This window comes from Oryctolagus cuniculus, chromosome 8 (assembly GCF_964237555.1).
Source record: "Oryctolagus cuniculus chromosome 8, mOryCun1.1, whole genome shotgun sequence".
Taxonomy (NCBI): Eukaryota; Metazoa; Chordata; class Mammalia; order Lagomorpha; family Leporidae; genus Oryctolagus; species Oryctolagus cuniculus.
Window position 1 is genome coordinate 42,179,892 of NC_091439.1, and position 22,658 is coordinate 42,202,549.

General features: G+C 39.6%; 1 protein-coding gene across 2 annotated transcripts; it reads left to right on the forward strand.

The window, feature by feature from the left end:
• Positions 1 to 3,432: 3,432 nt before the first annotated feature.
• On the forward strand, positions 3,433 to 8,585 carry IL2 (interleukin 2). Of its 2 annotated transcripts, NM_001163180.1 has the most exon segments (4): positions 3,433 to 3,626; positions 3,718 to 3,777; positions 6,106 to 6,252; positions 8,209 to 8,585. In NM_001163180.1, coding segments are annotated over 4 exon segments (462 nt in total). In that variant the 5' UTR covers positions 3,433 to 3,479; the 3' UTR covers positions 8,317 to 8,585.
• The last annotated feature ends 14,073 nt before the right edge of the window (positions 8,586 to 22,658 follow it).

The following is a 22,658-nucleotide window of genomic DNA, read 5'->3' on the forward strand; positions in this document are numbered from 1 at the left end:
GAAAGCTAATATTTATCTGCTGGCTGCAAGGCTTAATTCTTAATACATATATAGAAAATAAAGTTCTTCTGGCTCTATGAAACACAGCCAGAAAGTTTTTTTTTCTTTTCTTTACAATTTCATAGTAAAATGAAATAAAAAGGTATGAAATAAGGTAAATGGTTATGAAAGTTCTTTACAGAGGTGAAGTATTTTGCCAATCTATTACTAACATTGTCAGAGATTACTGCATTCTTCTTGTAATAATGGCTGTGTGACTTGTCACAGCATCTCATATTTACATAAATTTACTCCCATTCTCATCACATTTAAATAGTGAGGTATGTCATGGCTACCAATGAAGACAATGCCTAGAGCAATGTCCATGTCAGCCTGAGAACACTGCACTCCTAAAAGGCACATTACAGCTTAAATCCACAGTGGAGACAATCATTTCCCTACTTTAGATGTAGGAGAAATGTTAGGAAACATTAAGAGCACCTGTACTTTAAAAAGACCTCAGAGATTAAAAAACATGAGCCAAACCCAGTTTTCATAGCTATTGTGTGAATTCAGCTGCTTCAAGTTCTCAGAAATCCTAAAGCTGCTCATACAATGTGTTTAGCTGAAGGTGAATGGCGCCTTGCCTGACTCATCAACTATCAATGATAGAGTAAAATGAAAAGCAGTGGTAGACCCAATCTCAGCCTAGGCAGTCTAATGGGCCTAAAATTTGGTATCATTATTTTACACTGGAAGTAGATGGGATTATGGGGGGAGGGGTCAGGATGGTTTGAATTGTGCTGTAACTTCATCTTGTGGGGGCCCACGCTGTGGCATAACAGGGAAAGCCACTGCCTGCTGCACCGGCATCCTATATGGGCACCAGTTCGATTCCCGGCTGCTTATTTCCCATCCAGCTCTCTGCGATGGCCTCCAGGTTTTTCCTGGGAAACACGGAACCCTCGCTGAATTCTCTCCCGATGGTACAGAGAGCAAACAACATGTTCTAATTTCAAAGGAACAGAACCCAATCTTGAAAAGCAAGAAGCCTTTAGAGAAACTGACAAGGTATGCATTTATATATCCAGGCATCAAGATTGGAATCAAATTAGAGTTTTGCAAAACTGAGAAAGAGGATCAGAAAGAAGAAATTCTTGGAGAAGGTAGAGTTCTTCTAGGTGAACTTTGATGGATGCAATACAGTACATATTTTTGCAACAGAGAGACCAGCTTCTGTGCTACCCTTCAGTCTAAGAAGCTGAGTCACAAACAATCCTAAGCAACTAAAATAGCTTCAGACTGAATGGTAAAATTTTGCATAGTGAAAGAAGAAGTAAAGGGTGTGACATATGTAGTACTTAGCAGTCAAATGCTGCCTTTACCACCACTACAGCCAGAAAAACCAGCTGATGTGTCAGACATGTTAAAAAATGAAAGTGTGCCACAGTAGCTGGTGGCTTTCTCTGGCAACATTTCAAGAAAGAAATCATCAAGCCAACTTCTGTAATGGTGCCTGTCATGCAATATTAGGGAAAAGCAAGAGGCCCAGGAACTCAGTTTTCTGGAGGGTTCCAGAAATGTCCCATTCTTTAATGGAAATAGCTGGAGAAATATAAATATCAGGACTGTAAAAACATTAAAGCCCTCATTGGAAAAGCCCCCACACAGGAAAATGTGTGGGCCTGAATTCTTCCATTCTGGAAGGGTAAAGGCTTGAGCTGATGCTGCTGGGATGAGACACTGAAAGTCTTATTAAGAAACGCAAGACAAGTGAATAAAGTTGACATACACATCACGAAATAGCCTCTCCCTTACAACAATGCTAATGCTGTGGTTTTGATTTGAAAGTACAGAGAGATGCTTTGCATTTTTTAGTAACAAAAAGAAAAGATCATGAGATTTGTCCCTAATTTTCCATTTCCTTCCATTATTTTTTCTTGCATCTGAGGAACTATAGCTTATTTTTAAATTTCATTGAGCTGTTTTATATTCTTCAAAATATTGCTGAACACATAGGTATTACTGAATTGTTTTTCTTTGTTCTCTGAGAGATTACAACTTAGAATGTCCTACTCATCCTCCTCTCTTGAGGAAGCAATCACCTTGAACCTGGAACTACATTTGTCTATGTATATATCTTCCCTCAGGTACTTTGAGAAAGAATGCCAACAGTAAGAGAGATTTTGGAGCCAGAACATTTTGGTTTCAAAGTCTTGTTCTGCTTGTTACTGACAGAAAGGGCTGAACAAATTATATTTATCTGACCTAGAACAAATTATATGGGCCCCAGTTTTCTTATCTACAGAAGGTAATCATCACTTCACAGGTTTGTTGAAAGGCTTAAATTAGACTTTGGGCCTGCACACTGTTCTTCTGTCTTCGTTTCTGTATCTGAGGGCAATATAGGTTGACAAGAAATGAAAAAGAGAGCAAAAGAAGAGGCATTATAAACAACCTCTACAAGAAAGGATCTCCTCTATTCTCTTCAGGTTCAATTTGAAACATCTATCATTCAGACAATGAGTGGCTCACACGGAGGACAAATGAACATATATCCTAAATATCCTACACAGTCCTCCATCTTAAAAACATGTATGGATCTGGTCATATTTTATAAGTGTTATTGTTATACTCAGTGTCCCAGCTGCTTTAGAGGATAAATCCAAATATATTTAGGAGGCAAAATATAAAAACTAGAAACATGGATTGGTTTACATATGACACAAAGTCTATTATAAAACTAGAATCAATATCCTCAGGTGCAACTTTCTGAGTATTTGTTCAACATCATTCTCTTTTAAACAAAAAAGTACAACAGACACTAAGAGATGTAAACAGATACAGAAATGTGTTAAAATTTAAACAGTACCTCAAGCTCAACAGTGTTTTATGTATTCTAATCCTAATATTTCTCTGACTGTGTAAGAATTCATCTATCATATTGCATGCAATTAGCTCATAATGTAGATCAAAAGTTAAAGCCATCCTGAAACAGGAAACCAATATTCTTCCTGTTTAATCAACAAATCTAAAAATTTATTCTTTTCATCTATTTATTCTTACTCTTGTCCACCACAACATGCAGCTTACATGTCATCATAGTTTTATGACAAAGAGAAAATTTTCATGAGTTACTTTTGTATCTCCACCCCCTTAAAGAAAGGAGGAAAAATTGTTTCATACAGAAGGCGTTAGTTGTATGAATTAGAACTACAACCTAAGTGTGGGCTAATGTAACCAAGAGGGATTTCACCTACATCCATTCAGTCAGTATATGGGGGTTTAAAGAAATTCCAAAGAGTCATCAGAGGAGGAAAAATAAAGGTAATACTTTTTGCCACACAGGTAGAGCCTTTGAAAATATGTGTAATATGTAAAACATTTTGACACCCCCATAATATTTTTCCAGAATTAGCAGTATAAAATGCTTCTCTAGTTCAAGAGCTTCCTATCATGCTCTGTAATCACTACTCACAGTAACCTCAACTCTTGCCACAATGTACAAAGTACAACTCTTGTCTTGCATTGCACTAACTCTTGCACTCCTTACAAGCAGTGCACCTACTTCAAGTTCTACAAAGGAAACACAGGAACAACTGGATCAGCTACTGCTGGATTTACAGGTGCTTTTGAAAGGAGTTAATGTAAGTATATTTCCTTTCTAACTAAAATTATTACATTTATTTTTTCTAGCTGGGGTTTATTTTTAAATAACAGTATGTTATGCTTTCTTAGGATTATAAGAATTCCAAACTTTCCAGGATGCTCACATTCAAATTTTATATGCCCAAGAAGGTAAGCCAAATTTTCCATGTTTAATCTGTGTTTTAATAAGAGTACTATATAGCACCTCATTTGAGAAAAAGAATGAGTAACTTCAACATATTTTTTAAAAAAATTTGATAATGAAGCTTTTGTTGAAATGGCCTTGCTTATATTTATATAAATATGTGTGTGTGTGTGTGTGTGTGTGTGTGTGTTGTGCGAGAGGGAGTGGAAAGAAAATACAAGAATACCATACTTCATTGCTAGTGTAATTTTTAAAGAAGATTGTGTTGATTTACTTTTTATTTAAAGATGCAAAACTCTAGAGGTATTTGATGATGATATTTTTGGATGTAAAATATTGACACTGATTTGAGAGGAGCCCCATTTAAAAGTCATTTATTGCTTTAGGAAAGACTTCCAATAGTCTTTTTGAGAGGCAGCATAGCACAGTAATTGAAAGCACAGACACTTTTGGACCAGAATACCTAAAGTGTAATCCTAGCTCTTCCGTATTCTAGTTTTTGTGAACTTGTCAGTTTCATAAGTACTTACATGGAAATTAATTGTGTATATGTGACATAGTTTTGTATTAATGAATTAATGTAAAATTAATAAAAAGCACTTAGAACAGCATCTAGCATATGGTAAATATACAAACATGAACAAGTGGCTGTAACAGTGAAGACAAAATTCTCATTGGAAGGTATAAAGTAAGATTTTTAATATGTATGTTTTTTTACCAGTAAACTAGAGATTTTAGATGGTATGTGACCTACTTTTCAAGATTAAAAGCTTCATTTGGTTGTTTTGGGATTCAGATGGTTAGATGATTAGCATAGATCATCTAATTTCCTAGTCACAACAGAAATATAGGTTCCTAGCAGTTGGGCCAGTCAACAGAATATGGGCAAAACTTTGGATCCAAAGACTTTGTTCTTGGTTTAAATCCAGTCAATCCCAGGAAAAAAAAATGGGATTTAAGGAGACACAGATGTACAGATATAATTCTGTTGATTCACTTGTACTGTTTGAGGAAATTCTGCTTCAAACTATTCTTTTGAAAGCTGAAAAAGAGTTTACAGATGTTCCTCTAATTTAATCAGAGTTATATAACTGATAACTCCAATACAAAGACAGTATACTGTTTCCTGAAAGAAATAGTTCTAAATTGTTCTTGCCAATTCTTAAGCCCTGGTTTTATAGAAAATGTGGGAGTGAGTTGAAAGGCAAGAGATGGACACATTAGGAAATATGTGTTGTCTAGTACTACTTTTTCCTCTAAAGATTGTTAGAAAGATATCATGCAATTATATGCATAATTTGGATGGCAGTATAATTCTTTGAAATCTAGGTTTCTAAATGACAACTCAAAACTGTATTTGAAACCAAAAGTAATGTGATGAATTCTATTCATTTATTCGTTTAACCACCATTCTCTGTCTACAAAAGACTTCAGAAATAAAAATATTTAATGCAACAGATGCTGTGTTAATACTATAAGGAAAAATAATCAAATTTTATTCTTGGCTCTACCTACTTATGTGACCTTAGGAAAGACACACATTCTGAGATTTAGCTTATTTGTAAAATGGGGATAACAATACTTCACTGCCTACCTCAACGAGTTGCTTATGAAGCTTAAATGGCTTATTTAGGAGAAAACACTTGGAAACTACATAATAGAAGAGTGAAATATTATGGATAAATAGATTCATGTATAAGAAGACCTATCCAAAATCCTTAAATGTTGTGACTTGTTTTTCGGTTGGGAAAAATACTTTTTATAATTCATCTGAATGCAGTTATTGTAGAAAAGTAAAAATGTGCAGTTAGATGTACCTTGTTCTAGGCTATACTGAGAGTCATTACTACCTAGCACAACAATCCCATCTCTACAGTGCTGAGATTGTGATAAATGGCATCCAAGAATTTCTTCTGTCCCTTAACATTCTGTGATTCTCAGCTTTTAGAAGATCAAACACTAGCATCATATAATATACCTACACTTTCACATTCTGACTGCTCTGTTTCTAATGATTTCCATGCAGTTTGGAAATGCAGTCAGCCTATGCACTTGGAGCAGGAGTGTTGCCTCCTCCCCAAGCCAAATTAAGCTGAACTAATGACTCATTAGCTGTTAACTCACAGTTAATACTGGTCATAGCTACTGGAGCCCTAGTTTTTCCAGTTTATTAATATAAACTGTATTGATCTCTCTTTACAATACTGACAAAAGGGAGAATGATAAAAATTATACAGTGCTACTTTTTATAATATAAATTGGAGATTATTTTCTGATTCTAATCTTTAGTATAAGGGAAACGATGCTGATAATTATTTTTATTATTATTTCAGGTCACAGAATTGAAACATCTTCAGTGTCTAGAAGAAGAACTCAAACCTCTGGAGGAAGTGCTTAACTTAGCTCAAGGCAAAAACTCTCATGGGGGAAATACCAGAGAATCAATCAGCAATATTAATGTAACAGTTCTGAAACTAAAGGTAAGGAATTACTTTATTTGCTCTCTCAGAAGTAAACTAGTAGAAGGGGGAAAATACTGCATTATATAACATTATAGAACTTTTTGGTATTTGTGAAATACCATGTATTTAAATAGTGAATGCTTTTGTCTACTGTGAACATGAATCATTTTTCATGTTACATGATATATTGCAGAACTGGGAAGTATAAGCTACAGGGTTTTTACTGGCCATGCATCCAGAGCCAAGCCTCAATCCCCATATTCCAACACATTCATGTTAACACAGAACTGGGAGTGAAGGAAGGCACTGAATTGAATTTCAAAGAAAGAAGACAGATTTCATTACATATTCCTCAGTTTCTTAAGATCATTTACAAGAATAGCTAATACTTATTGAGGGCCTTTTCGAAAGTCTCAGAATAATGACAGTGACTAAAAAGACAATGTATTAGATAACTGACTCTTTATTTGGAAGCCTACTTAAATATTTATAAATGCACTAGATTATGAAATAAACAAGGAGCTCAGGTGATGTGAAAAGGACTCACAGTTCTCTATTCTCATCTTATTTGCCAAAGTACAAAATCCACTATTTAATAAGTATCCTAAATAAGCAGCATAATTTTAATTATGCAGTACAACTAAGCTTCTAAAAATATGTAAGTCTCGCTGTTCCCAAATAAGGTTGTTTTATTAGTGGATTGCTTCAGTTTTAAATAAAAAATATACTTACAAATATATGTTTACAAATATATAGTTATCTATATATATGTAGAAAGCACAATTCATGTCATCCAGACATTGACAGACTATTTCTTACTATTGTTAGGAGATCTGCTCTGAAATCATTAGCCAACATCAGAAAATTCACTCGCAACTCTTGACACAAGTTAAGATAAAATTATGTGAAAATCAGAACAGTATTTTAAAAACCAGATACAATTCAAAATGTGAAAAAAAATTCTGACAGATTATAATATTGAATAATTACGTGCAAGACAGCATATAATATTAACATTTCATTTAAAGGGAATATGCATTAGGGATCTTCAAAAAGTTCATGGAAATACACATACTGAAAAAGCTGCATGAATTTTAGATTTTTTTTCACCAAAAGAAACTTATCCTTTAACTATCCTTTTTTTCTATGGACTTTTTGAAGTACCCTCCTATTTAAAGGCAAAATTTCAACTTACTTCGTTTCTGTTCCCAGGCTAGGAATTCAAATTTGAAAAAGCCCTCTCTTATATCTCACTATATATCAACATATTTCTTTTCTTATATATAAAACATTTCCTTCTTGGCTTATTAGAGGCAAAACTGAAATGGCTCCTTTCAGCAGACTCGGTTAATTTTCGACTTTTAAAAGTTAGGATGCTCATCCTCATTGATTTTAGTGTATGGGAGGGTAGGTATGAGTATTTGTGAAGTTTGAATATGTTCTTCATACAGATTTCTCCCAAACAGAAGCTAGTACTTACTGTGGGCTGGCTCTATCCTGGTTTGGGAAAAATATGAGGAGATTCACTTATGTAGAGAAAGAGAAGGCTCTTAATCAAGGTTTAGGAAAGAAGAAAGTATAATATGCATATGACTTCATATATTTAACATATATAAATACAAACATGGATGAAAGAAATCAAATTCTATATCATATGTAACATTAATAAAATGTTTATAAATGTTTTTAAGTATTTATCTGCACTCAATTTAGAAAAAAATATCTTGTGTCCATTGACAAGACAAATAACAAATGAAGAAAAGTTCAGCTGTATGTTACTATCCTTGATATAATATATATCAAATTATATAATTATATAATATATAATTTTGGTATATCATTTTAATTAAGAAAATGTGGATGATTAATGTTTAATGAGCTTGAAAATAAAGGCCATAAGCTATCAAACTTTAATAATAATTATATATAAGAAACCTATTTTGAACTAAAAAAATTAAAATTTTTCTCTTACAGGGATCTGAAACATTCATGTGTGAATACGATGAGACAGTTACCATTGTAGAATTTCTGAACAGATGGATCACCTTTTGTCAAAGCATCATCTCAGCATCGAGTTCATAATTAAGTACCTCCCATTCAAAACAAATTAGACTTTTTATTTATTTAAATATTTAAAGTTTATATTTATTTTTGGATGTATTGTTTGCTACCTTTTGTAACTATTAATCTTCAGATTATAAAAATGGATCTTTTAAGATTCTTTTTTGTAAGCCCTAGGGGCTCTAAAATGGCTTCACTTATTTATCCCAAAGTATTTATTATATTGAATTATTAACTATATGTCTATGTAGCTTAATTAATAATGTTATTTAATAAAGTTGGTGAATATCAACAAGCCCAGTCATTTGTCATTTTGGGAACAGCACAGAATATGCACTAAAATATTTCTTACTCACTCCTGAGAACTCTATGAAGTCCAGATGTGTGGAGAAGTCGCTCTTCTTCTTGGAAGAGTACACAGAATAGAGATCTAGGCTTCTCAAAGTCCCTGTCTTCTCCTTGTAAGAGCTGATCAGATTCTTAGTTCTGGTCTGAGGAAACCTTATCAGATGATAACATTTTCATTCTTGAAAGCATTCTTGAAATTGTTCATAGGACTACTGCATCTGTTTTTCCATTGTCCAACAGCTTACACCTTGCTTTCTGCCTCCAAAGAGGTTCACTTGCATGGTTTCTCAGAAACCTGAATATAACCCTACCATACAACCCAGACATCCCACTCCTTGGAATTTACCCAAAGGAAATGAAATTGGCAAACAAAAAAGCTGTCTGCACATTAATGTTTATTGCAGCTCAATTCACAATAGCTAAGACCTGGAACCAACCCAAATGCCCATCAACAGTAGACTGGATAAAGAAATTATGGGACATGTACTCTATGGAATACTATACAGCAGTCAAAAACAATGAAACCCGGTCATTTGCAACAAGATGGAGGAATTTGGAAAACATCATGCTGAGTGAATTAAGCCAGTCCCAAAGGGACAAATATCATATGTGTGGGGAGCAGCTCGGACTAGACTAAGTTACTGGAATTAAGACTTATTCTATGCATCTGCTCTCCCACAATATGGCGCTGGGAGAGAAGTAAACAGCTTCTACCCAGCTGCCTCTCACCAACTTGACAAGCTGCAGAAGCTGCTCCTGATTGGAGAGCGGCGTGCTCGGCGTGTGGGCAGCCAAGTTAGGATTGGCAGAGGAGGACTATAAAGGAGGAGAGAGACGGCATGCACCAGAAACATCTAAGGGGAACATCTAGCTGAAGGAACACCTGTGCAGCCCCCGAGAGAGCCGGCCGGCGGTGTGCCGCTCCCCTGCGGAAGTGGGGAATGTGGCCAGGGGGAACTGCCCTTCCACGGAGGTGGAAGGGATAGTAGCCAACCCGGGAAGAACCAGCAGCTAACCCGGGGAGGGCCGAGCAGACGAAAGAACAGCGCAGGGTCCTGTGTCGTTCCTCCACGAAGAGGGGGAGCGACATAATGGTGCCGTGACTCGGATTAGGAAACCTAGGACGGATAGGAAACTTAGGAGGGAAGAAACGGGAAGAAATGGGAAAATATCGGAGAGAGAAACTAGCAAACAGCCTAGGGAAAAGCCGGACGAAAAAGGTGCCGGAAGAAGCTATTGAAAGCCTAGGCATAGACTCAGATACGGACTACGGGGGGAAGCTGGGAGAAATCTCTAAGGTCGAAAGCGAAAGTGAAAGCTAGAACAAACAGACTCGGATGCGGACTGTGGGGAGAGGCCAGGAGAAATGAGGGAGGAGTATTGTTGGAGGAAAACTTAAGGAAACATACCGGGTAGAGAAAAATGTTAGGGAAATTGAAGCCGCGGGGGGCAGGCCGAGGCGGAGACGAAAGCCACTTTGGGATTCTCAAGTTAGCCCGGGAATAGGGGGCGAAAAGTTGAAACCAGAAGCAGAAACGTAAGCCAGATTGGGATCCGTCTGATTAGCCCGGGGAGCAAAGGATGGGAAGCCAAATCGTGGGGCGGAGACGTGAGCTGGGTTGAATTCGCCAGGCTAGCCCGGGGAACTTGGATTGAATGCTAGTGGTGGAGACGTGAGCTGACGCTGTGTGACTCGCGGAGGCTGCCGTGCACAGAGAGAGCGTGCGGGGCACAAGTAGATAGGGAACGCGGGGCTAGCGCGGAGACCGCGGAGTGTGCGCGCAAAGCCGAGCCGCGCAGATGAGAGAGGCGTGGGCTGAAGCGGCTCAGAGCCGGCGAAGCGCGGAGAAGCAGCCTCGGGGCGGGCGCCGGCAGGGCGAGGCGCCGGGAAGCCGCGGGGATAAGAGAAACAGAAGTTTAGAAGTAAAACGAGAGCGGGAAGCTGCAGGGATAAGAGAAACAGAAGTTTAGAAGTAAAATGAGAGAAATAGGAATGCTGGAAGATAGAAGTAAAATGGGAGAAATAGGAATGCCCGGAGATAGAGAAATAGAGAAATAGAAAGGCCTCCCCTCAACATGGCAATGAGAAAGCTTGGATTCGGTCTGCCTGATTAGGACGATAAGCACCTGCGGGCGGCTAGCAGCTTATGCGCCGCAGGTCACCGAAGACAGGCACGAATTAACATCAATAAGGCCTCCCCACAACATGGCAATGAGAAAGCTTGGATTCGGTCTGCCTGATTAGGGCGGTAAGCACCAGCAGGCAGCTCGACCAGAGTGTGAGCTGCAGGTCACCGAAGATAGGCACGAATCAACACCAATAAGTCACCCTACAACATGGCAATGAGAAAGCTTGGATTCGGTCTGCCTGATTAAGGCGGTAAGCACCAGCAGGCGGCTCGACCAGAGTATGAGCCGCAGGTCACCGAACACAGGCACGCATCAGCGCCTAAAAACCTCCTCACAACATGGCGAAGAGAGGACCCGGATTCGGTTTGCCTGATTGATAGGACTTGTAAGAACCTGTGGCAACTCTAGCAAGTAGAGCAGAGTGTGTGCTGCGGGACACCGAAGACAGGCGCGTATCAACGCCAAAAAATAAAAAGAAAGGGGGATCTGTGGGGAGCAGCTCGGACTAGACTAAGTTACTGGAATTAAGACTTATTCTATGCATCTGCTCTCCCACAATATGGCGCTGGGAGAGAAGTAAACAGCTTCTACCCAGCTGCCTCTCACCAACTTGACAAGCTGCAGAAGCTGCTCCTGATTGGAGAGCGGCGTGCTCGGCGTGTGGGCAGCCGAGTTAGGATTGGCAGAGGAGGACTATAAAGGAGGAGAGAGACGGCATGCACCAGAAACATCTAAGGGGAACATCTAGCTGAAGGAACACCTGTGCAGCCCCCGAGAGAGCCGGCCGGCGGTGTGCCGCTCCCCTGCGGAAGTGGGGAATGTGGCCAGGGGGAACTGCCCTTCCACGGAGGTGGAAGGGATAGTAGCCAACCCGGGAAGAACCAGCAGCAAACCCGGGGAGGGCCGAGCAGAAAAAGAACAGCGCAGGGTCCTGTGTCGTTCCTCCACGAAGAGGGGGAGCAACAATATGTTCTTCCTGATCAGCGAAAACTAACTGAGCACCAAAGGGGAAACTTGTTGAAGTGAAATTGACACTATGAGAAACAGTGACTTGATCAGCTCTTGTCCTGACTTTTGATGTACAATGTAATATTTTATCCATTTTAGCATTTTTTTTGTTCTAGTACTATTGGTTGAACTCTGTATTTAACACACAATTATTCTTAGGTGTTTAAATTTTAACTGAAAAGTGATCCCCGTTAGGAATTTGGAAAGCATTATGCTGAGTGAAATAAGCCAGTCCCAAAGGGACAAATACCATATGTTCTCCCTGATCTGTGACAACTAACTGAGCACCAAAGGGGAAACTTGTTGAAGTGAAATTGACACTATGAGAAACAGTGACTTGGTCAGCCCTTGCCCTGACTGTTGATGAACAACTTAATACGTTATCCCTCTTAGTAGTTTTTTTTTTGTCTGTTCTACTTAATACTTTTGGTTGAATACTGTAATCAATACACAGTTATTTTCAAGAGTTGAAACTTAACTGAAAAGTGATCGCTTTAAATATAAGAGCAGGAATAAGAGAGGGAAGAGATGTGCAATTCAGGACATGCTCAAGCTGACTTACCTCAAACGGTAGAGTTAGAAACATACCAGGGGATTCGAATTCAATCCCATCGAGGTGACATGTACCAATGCCATCTCACTAGTCCCGGTGATCAATTTCTGTTCACAATTGATCATAATGATAGGACTAAGAACCAAAGGGAGCACATAAACAAGACTAGTGTCTGCAAATACTAGCTGATACAATAAAAAAGGGAGAGAACGATCCAACATGGGAAGCGAGATACACAGCAGACCCATAGAATGGCAGATGTCCTAAACAGCACTCTGGCTTCAGAATCAGCCCTTAAGGCACGTGGATCTGGCTGAAAAGCCCATGAGAGTATTTCAGGCATGGAAAGCCAAAACACTCTGGCAAAAAAAAACCAAAAAACAAAAAACAAAAACAAACCCTAAATGAAAGATCTCCGCGAGTGAGATCCCAGTGAAAAGAACGGGTCATCAAAGAAGGAGGTACCTTTCTCTGAAGGGAGGAGAGAACTTCCACTTTGACTACGACCTTGTCTAAATATGATCAGAGTCAGTGAACTCAAAAGGCTTCCATAGCCCTGGAAACTCATGACAAGAGCCTAGGGTCATTACTGATGCCATAAACAAGAATGTCAATTTGTTAAGTCAACAACAGGAGTCACTGTGCACTTACTCCTCATGTAGGATCTCTGTTCTTAATGTGCTGTACATTGAGATTTAATGCTATAACCAGTACTCAAACAGTATTTTACACTTTGTGTTTCCATGTGGGTGCAAACTGTTGAAATCTTTACTTAATATATGCTAAACTGATCTTCTGTATATAAAGAGAATTGAAAATGAATCTTGATGTGAATGGAAGGGGGGAGGGAGAGCGAAAGGGGAGGGTTGCGGGTGGGAGGGAAGTTATGGGGGCAGGGGAAGCCATTGTAATCCATAAGCTGTACTTTGGAAATTTATATTCATTAAATAAAAGTTAAAAAAAAGAAAAACAAAAAAAATTTCAACATTGTTAGTGCAGTGAGATTCAAGATGTTTAGACCAAAGGAGATAGAAAATAAGTCATGAATAGACTGATTTAATTAAGATAGGTGCAACTTGGCCAGTGCTGCGGCTCACTTGGCTAATCCTCCGCCTGTGGTACTGGCACCCTGGGATCTAGTACTGGTTGGGGTGCTGGTTCTGTCCTGGTTGCTCCTCTTCCAGTCCAGCTTTCTGCTGTGGCCCGGGAGTGCAGTGGAGGATGGCCCAAGTGCTTGGGCCCTGCACCCCATGGGAGACCAGGAGAAGCACCTGGCTCCTGCCATCGGATCAGTGCAGCACGCCACCCACAGCACGCCAGCCGTGGTGGCCATTTGGGGGATGAACCAACAAAAAAAGGAAGACCTTTCTCTCTGTCTCTCTCTCTCTCACTGTCCACTCTGCCTGTCAAAAAAAAAAAAAAAAAGATTGGTGCAACTATTTAGAATTCAAAATTTGATGAGAAACAGTTTCACAATGGCATTAGCATTGTGTTGGTAAAAGTGTAAATTACACAATGGCCTCTTTTAAGATTGCTGAGCTCTCGGAGCTTCCCTGAAGAAAAAGTCCAAAGGACAGGATAATCAAACTGTTGGAATAGATCTATTGCATATGATCTTCATACTCATAGGAAGACATTAAAATATGTACTGGCAAGGCATTAGCATTTTTACTAGAATTCTGTAATGGCTTTCTTCATAAGGCCAGGAAGGATCATAGATGATGCTAATAGAACTGGCTTCCCTGATTTCATTGAGAATAATGGAAGCCTCAGGTGATAAAGGCCAGATATTCCTTAGAAACGAGATGGACACAATCACAATAAACCACAGGGCAGAGAACCAATACAAGCATTTTGACCCAAAGACATTTACTATTATGGCTATCTGCAAGATCCCTAAAAATTAGCAGAAAGATACTTATCCTGCTTGACAGAAATAGAGATAATGTAATTCACCATGGCTGGTATTCATGGCCCATTCCAATTTCCCAGATTTGAACCATTTCATAGACCTATTACCCCTGTTTCAGAAGGAAATTGGATCCCTTTAAGGAAAGATTCTATAATATGGCCTCAAATATATACTGTAAAAATTTCCCAAGCCATTTTGGGAGGAATATTTACCAGGGAGATACTGCACTGAGGAATGGGAAAATATGTGGGTTGGATATTAGGCAAGGGGCAAAGGGTTAGATAATAGCTCTGAACTGACTGTATAATTCTTACTCTGTACTGTGAGCTGCCAGTAGGAGTGAGAGTTTGTGGAAGTAAGAGATGGAGTATTAGCTTGAGTCCATATAAAGGGACTGTAGACCCTACTATGGTATACCTATGTAGTGGCCAAGGATGTGCACTGGTTGAATCTTTTATCAAGAGAATATGATGCAGGGAGCATAGCTGACTGACAGTCTTTCTAGAGAGTACTTGGTCATCTTACTATTTCATAGAAGATCACAGAATATCATATATCAATTATATTATGCTAATTGGATTGTGAGCAGAAATAACAAAAGTAGTTTCTGAGTAAGACCCATGTGGCTTAAAATAAAGGAGAAGAATCTGGTTAAAGTTTTGAATGTGTCACAAAAATGAAGTTTCTAAGGGTCTAGCAGTTTCACACATGTTAAGTGATAATGTGGGGTAGAAGATACTACACCTTGAATAGCCCACTATAAAGGGGTACAAAGATTGTTGGGCCTCTGGAATTAGAAGTATCCTACTCTGACCCATCTTTGGGTTAATTTATTCGACTCTCAACTGTTGGTGAAGCCTACAGCAAAAAGAGGTCCAAAACAACTCCAGAACTCAATACAAATTCCACAGCTATTTGTGTTATATGACTCAGCAGAGCCACTGGTATTCAACTCTGAAAAGAAATGGCAGAAAATATGGGCCAGCGCCATGGCTCACTTGGCTAATCCTCCACCTGCAGTGCTGGCACCTGGGGATCTAGTCCCGGTTGGGGTGCCAGGTTCTGGTCCCGGTCGCTCCTCTTCCAGTCCAGCTCTCTGCTGTGGCCCGGGAGTGCAGTGGAGGATGGCCCAAGTGCTTGGGCCCTGCACCCGCATGGGAGACCAGGAGAAACACCTGGCTCCTGGCTTTGGATTAGTGTGGTGCGCCGGCCACAGCGGCCATTGTGGGGTGAACCAACAGAAAAGGAAGACCTTTCTCTCTGTCTCTCTCTCTCTCACTGTCCACTCTGCCTGTCAAAGAAAAAAAAAAAAGAAATGGCAGAAAATAGCAAGAAGGAGGCCTAAACGCTGAGTAGTATTTAGGAGATCCAAGTTGGAATAGAAGCCCAATGTGGGGGAAGGGTATAGTAAACAGGCTAGGGTTTAAGAGGAGAAAGAAGAAGGGCCAAACTTGTGGATGATCAAGCTTTGGAACAAGGACAAACCAAAAAATATGAACCCTAAAAAAATATAAAATGAAGCTTCAATAGGATGAAAGGAATAAGTCAGATTCTACCTGTCTCTTGAAGGAATTTTAATATGCTTTAGATAGATAATCTCAGCCAGAGACTATACAATACTTCAACCATACATAGCATCAGATAAAAAAAGTATGAAGCATGCTAATATACACACTTGTACATACAAACATACACTCAAAGAGAGAAAAATAATAAATACCTCCATCATAGAATTTAAATGTGGTTATAAGATACATACTTTAGAGCACTGGCATAATGTGTTCAAGAAAACAGGGCATGAGATCTAAATAACAGATGAAAAGATAATTTTTCCAAAAATTGTAATTTATGTTTAAAAAGACAAATTAATCAATCATTGGATGTGATTAACAGCATACTGGATGTATCAGAAGACTGGATTAGTGATCTAAAGATTAGATTATTAATAATATCCAAATTGAAGAACAGAGAAACAAAATAAAAGGCACCCTCTCAAAAAAAAAAAAAAAACAAGCAAATGTGGAACATAGTAAGAAGAGCTAAGATACAGGCAATTGGAGTCATAAAAGAAGAAAAAAGCATGGGAAATATAGGACAAATAATAATTTTCATAACCAAATGAAAAAACATCTATACACATATTAAAGAAGCAAAGTAGGCCGGTGCTGTGGCTCACTTGGCTAATCTTTGGCCTGCGGTGCCGGTATCCCATATGGGTGCTGGGTTCTAGTCCCAGTTGCTCCTCTTGCAGTCCAGCCTCTGCTGTGTCCCAGGAAGGCAGTGGAGGATGGCCCAAGTGCTTGGGTCCCTGCACCCGCATGGGAGACCAGGTGGAAGTACCCGGCTCCTGGCTTTGGATCGGTGCAGTGCGATGGCTGTAGCGGCCATTAGGGGAGTGAACCAACGGAAGGAAGACCTTTCTCTCTGTCTCTCTCTCACTGTCTATAACTCTCTCTCTCTCTCTCTCTCACTGTCTAACTCTGCCTGGCAAAAACAAAAAAAAGCAAAGTAAAAGCCAAGGAGGATTAATAGAAAACAATGAAAGAAACCACACTCACACAAAACCACACCTAAGGAAATCACAGCTAAACTTTTGAAAAGCAAAGAGAAAAGGTAGTCAATAGAAAAAGGCTTTACCTTTAGCAGAATATTAATATTTCAGTTAATTTTTCAATAAAATCTATAGAAGTTGAAAAGAAATAGAATGATACATAATATAATTTTTAAAATCTCTTGGCAGTCTAAAATTCTGTACCCAGAATTGCTCAGAAATTAAGGTGAAATAGACATTTCAGGCAGAAGTACTAAAGGAATACTAGTAACTTTAGGCTGAAGGAAGGAAAAAATAGGGAAAAAAAACTCCCAAGTGGAAATCCAGAGCTGCAAAAAAGAAACAATGTATCATAGAGGACAGACAGTACTTAAGAAGATAATATATCCTGTGGAATTTTAACATATGCACAAGTGAAATAACTGAACAAACAAAATAGGGACAAAAGATGATAAATGGCATTAAAACATTACATGATGCTTGCATTGTTTGCAAAATGCAAATGAGACTCAGCACATAATAAAGCCCAAAGTCAACTGTCTCCAGAACAGCTTTTTTTAAATTATTATTTGACAGGTAGAGTTACAGACAGTGAGAGTCAGAGTCAGAGTCAGAGAGAGAGAGAGAGAGAGAGAGAGAGAGAGAGAGAGAGAAAGGTCTTCCTTCCATTGGTTCACTCCTCAAATGACCGCCACGGCTGGTGCAGGGGCCCAAGCACTTGGGCCATCCTCCACTGCCCTCCCAGGCCACAGCAGAGAACTGGACTGGAAGAGGAGCAACCAGGACTAGAACCCGGCGCCCATATGGGATGCTGGTGCAGAGGCAGAGGATTAACCAAGTGAGCCATGGTGCCGGCCCTCCGGAACAGTTTTAAAGATAAAAACATTATGTTGAGTGAAATAAGCCAATCCAAAAGGGACAAATACCACTTGTTCTCCTTGATAGGTGACAACTAACTGAGCACCAAAAAGGAAACCTGTTAAAGTGAAATGAACACTATGAGAAACGGTGACTTGATCAGCCTCACCCTGACTGTTGATGAACAGCTTAATATGTTATCCCTCTTAGTATTTTTTTTTGTTTCTTCTACTTAATACTTTTGGTTGAATACTGTAATCAATACACAATTCTTCTTAAGTGCTGAAACTTAACTGAAAAGTGATCGCTGTTAAATGTAAGAGTGGGAATAAGAGAGGGAAGAGATGTGCAATTCGGGACATGCTCAAGCTGACTTACCTCAAACAGTAGAGTTAGAAACATACCAGGGGATTCGAATTCAATCCCATCGAGGTGGCATGTACCAATGCCATCTCACGAGTCCCAGTGATCAATTTCTATTCACAATTGATCATAATGATAGGACTAAGAACCAAAGGGAGCACATAAACAAGACTAGTGTCTGCAAATACTAGCTGATACAATAAAAAAGGGAGAGAATGATCCAACATGGGAAGTTAGATACACAGCAGACCCATAGAATGGCAAATGTCCTAACAGCACTCTGGCCTCATAATCAGCCCTTAAGGCATGCGGATCTGGCTGAAAAGCCCATGAGAGTATTTCAGGCATGGAAAGCCAAAACACTCTGGGGGAAAAAAAACACCTAAATAAAAGATCTCTGTGAGTGAGATCCCAGTGGAAAGAATGGGTCATTAAAGAAGGAGGTACCTTTCTCTGAAGGGAGGAGAGAACTTCCACTTTGACCATGGCCTTGTCTAAATATGATCAGAGTCAGTGAACTCAGGGGGCTTCCATAACCTTGGCAGCTCATGATAAGAGCCTAGGGTGATTACTGATGCCAAAAACAAGAGTGTCAATTTCTTAAGTTAACAACAGGAGTCACTGTGCACTTACTCCTCATGTAGGATCTTTGTCCTTAGTGTGCTGTACATTGAGATTTAATGCTATAACTAGTACTCAAACAGTATTTTTCACTTTATGTTTCTGTGTGGGAGCAAACTGTTGAAATCTTTACTTAATGTATGCTAAACTGATCTTCTATATATAAAGAGAATTGAAAATGAATCTTGATGTGAATGGAAGGGGAGATGGAGTGGATAAGGGGAGGGTTGCGGGTTGGAGGGACATTATGGGGGGGAAGCCATTGTAATCAATATTCTGTACTTTGGAAATTTATATTCATTAAATAAAAGTTTAAAAAAAAGATAGTCTCTAAACTTGCCCTGGTCAGGTAGAGACCCACATTCCAGTGGGATGGAACAGGTTCAGCGTGTATCCCCACCAGTCTCAACTGGGCTGGCATGCACACTTGAGACGTCTCAGGTGTGACCCAGCCTAGTATCAGACAAGGCAGACAAATGGCTGCCTTTATCACCCTCCTCCAACTTTGGGCAGGCAGCAGGAAAATACAGGACTTGGGAGTCCATGCTGGGCTGGAAAAGCCCAACATGGCAAGGCAGATCCTAACAGTCCTCATCCCTAGGCCAATGCCTGTGGTTAGAGTTTCTAGACTTGTTCCTCTATCAGATGGAGATGTGCACTTCGGCGTGATGAACTTGCCTTAACGTGTATCACTGTCAGCTTGTGAACACAAGAGCCTGATGACTACAAGACCCAAATGCAACCCATCTGGTGCCTGCTTCTGCATCTGAGGAGCTCTTAGGATCACCCCCTCCTCTAACCAAGGGCAGACAGCAAGAAACCACAGGACAGTACTGTGACTCACAGACAGGCTGGAAAAATTGAACACTGAGCAGATCCTAACAGTCACCATCATCATCTAGACAGAAAACCAACAAAGAAATAGCAGAGCTAAACTGCAGCCTAGATCAATTCGACTTAACAGGCATTTATAGTACATTTCATCTAATGTGTACAATATTCATCTTCTCAAGGAAGTGTACATAGAACATTCTCCAGGATAGATCATGTTGTAGGTCACAAACCTCAAAAAATCAAAAACAAATCATATCAAGTATCTATTCTGACCATAAAGCAACAAAACTGTTAGGTAGGAAGTTAGAAATTAGCCTATGTGTGTGTGAGAGGGGCCTGAGGAAACCAGCATCCACAGAAGCCCACTTTGGAAGCAGCCCAGTATTTACACTTCAAAGTCCTGCCCAGACCCTGATAACCTTCCAGGTGATCCCAGCCCTTCCCCTATGGGAAAGCTCTCTCCTCAGTACCAAATGGGTCACCTGGCCTGATAATATGGAGCAATAAAACTTCACAGCCTTACTCCAAGGTAGATACTCTAGGGGAAGTTTGTGCCAGGACTCCCCCACTGTCTGATAATACCAGTGGTAAACCTGGGAAGAAATTTTCCTAATTTACATTTAGCAAACCCTTTGTCCTGGAGGACAAAGAGGAGGAAGTAAAGAGAAATGGTGGAATGAACTGGACCCTTTTCTTATAAGCCCCAGTCTAAACAAAGATGGCACACACTCAACTCAGCTCTATCTGCTGAGCCACTTGCCTAGCCTTGCCAGGTGTATTCTCTCCATTTAACCATGTAACCTTGCTATCCCCTAGTCTGAGTAACTGGGTACTCTCTCTCTGTCCCTTTCATTCTGACAGATGCCCTATCCCCCATAAAACTTTGCTACTTTGCTCTCTTTCTCATGCCTGAATTCTTTCTTGTGCGATGACAAGAATACCATGACTCCTCTCCAGTGATGTTTCTGGTAACCACGAAGGGACTCACAGGGGATTGAAAGAAGACTCCATCCAAGTTGGTATTCCTTCCCTCAAACAGGATCAGACCTGTGGGAATGCCTGTTGATCTTCCAGTGTCTCACAGCTCTCTGAGAATGCAGAGTTCCCCCTGGCCAAGGCTTAGCTGTTGCTGAAACTAGAGAGGGATAGTAAAGGGAGATGGCAACTAGAAAGTGAAATTGGCTGAGAGTCTGGAGGGCCCCCTACCCTGAGCTCACTCTGGCTTTCTGGCAGCCAATAACCTGAGGACCTTGCTTCTCTCTTGGAGGGATGCCTGGTCACACTGCCTACTGCTATGTGAGTGGGGCGTAGCCTTGACCTAGACTAATATTGGCAATCATGAGCAATAGGAGGTTTCAAGCACTCAGGGAAGCAGCGCCCCTTCCCAGCCCCACAGCCAGTCCTGTTAGACTGAGGCATGCCCACTTTTCCCCCTAATCTAGGCACCACGGCCTTTCCCTTGCTCTCTTCCAGTCAAAATGCCTTGCTGCACCCACACAAGCACAACCAGAAATCTCTGGCGAGAGATGAAAGCTTTTGCATACTCTTTTTCCTCTCTTTCCATCTCCAATTCAATTCCCCTCCTCACTAGGCTACAGCTGGCCTTACAGGTTTCCCCACCTAAGCAAGACAGAAGCCTCAATCCATTGACTCTTCAACCTGATGGATGGATTTCTCCCTTCACTACTGTTGGGAAACTTTTTCCTTCAGCCCTTGACTGCAGAAGTCTCTGCTTCTCTGCCTCTTTGTTTAGTGATGTGTTTCACTATCCTAAGTAATGGGTTCATATGCTGATAATCAAAATTTTTTTTCTGTGCTAGCATAAGTGACTTGGGTAATGAGAGTTTTCATGTGTCTTGAAGGTTTCTTGTTTCTCAGTTACCAGTAATGAGTCTTGATTTGGAGGACTGTATCTCAAAGTAGTTTACATTATCTACCTATTTGTAATGTTTGAGTGATCACCTTCACTCTGATCAGATCTAGCCCACAGCTTTGGTTAAAATGCTCTGGTTAAATGTTCTATTTTGGCTAAACAGCTTGACTCTCTGACAATTTAAGTTCTAAACTGAGTCCTTTGATTTTGGGACTTCCAGTTAGATCCCTGGAACTCTCATAGGATGAGACTCTCAATGTGTTGAGATAACAGTTGTCTGAGTCAATTCAGATTATGTAAAGTACATTGAAAGGTTATAAATGATGCCAAATCTATGTGGTATTCATGTTACTGCTTTCCAGTTAGAGTGGTTTATAAAAAAAAAAAAAGAGAGCAAATTCTGTGTATGTAAGCCTTTATGTTGTTAACTAAAGTAAGCCAATACGAATTGTTTCAGAAAATTGTGTTAATCCAAATGCCCATTCGATTCACTTGGTTTAACGTGTGTCTTTGATAATATGCTTTAAACTTGTTCTCTTAAAAGGATGAAGATATTTTCCCAGCTGTTAACATACACTAGTGTCTGTGTTCACTGTCCAGGAGGTGTTATCAATTATTTAAAACATGCAAATGTAATTTTGACTTTAAAAATAATTCAGATAATAGTGTGGTATTTATTAACATCTCAGTGTCTTAAGTCATCTAGACATTTGCTAAGTAAAACTTGGGAAAAGGTAACGTATGTACTTTTAGCATCTTAAATTCTGTTAAGGGAGACTTCAGGTTTGTTAACTTGTATTCTCATAAGTTGTCCATGCATGAAATTTCAAGATTGCTTAAAAGTAACTAAAGGTTTAAGTTGTAAAAGGTATGACTGAGTCACAAAAAATTTCGAGAGGAATAAATCTTAGACAATTTTAAAATATTATTTACAGTTGAGTGTTAATACCAAAGTTACACTGACCTAAGATTAAAGTCCGATCTTCCGTTACAGCAACGAGGTTTTTGAAAAGTGTATTTTAATATGTTAGTAAATATATGCAAATGGTCTTTTTTTTAACTTTTATTTAATGAATATAAATTTCCAAAGTACGGCTTACGGATTACAATGGCTTCCCCCCCATAACGTCCCTCCCACCTGCAACCCTCCCCTTTCCCACTCCCTCTCCCCTTCCATTCACATCAAGATTCATTTTCGATTCTCTTTATCTACAGAAGATCAGTTTAGCATACATTAAGTAAAGATTTCAACAGTTTGCTCCCACACAGAAACATAAAGTGAAAAATAATAGATGATTTTTTAAATGATGAT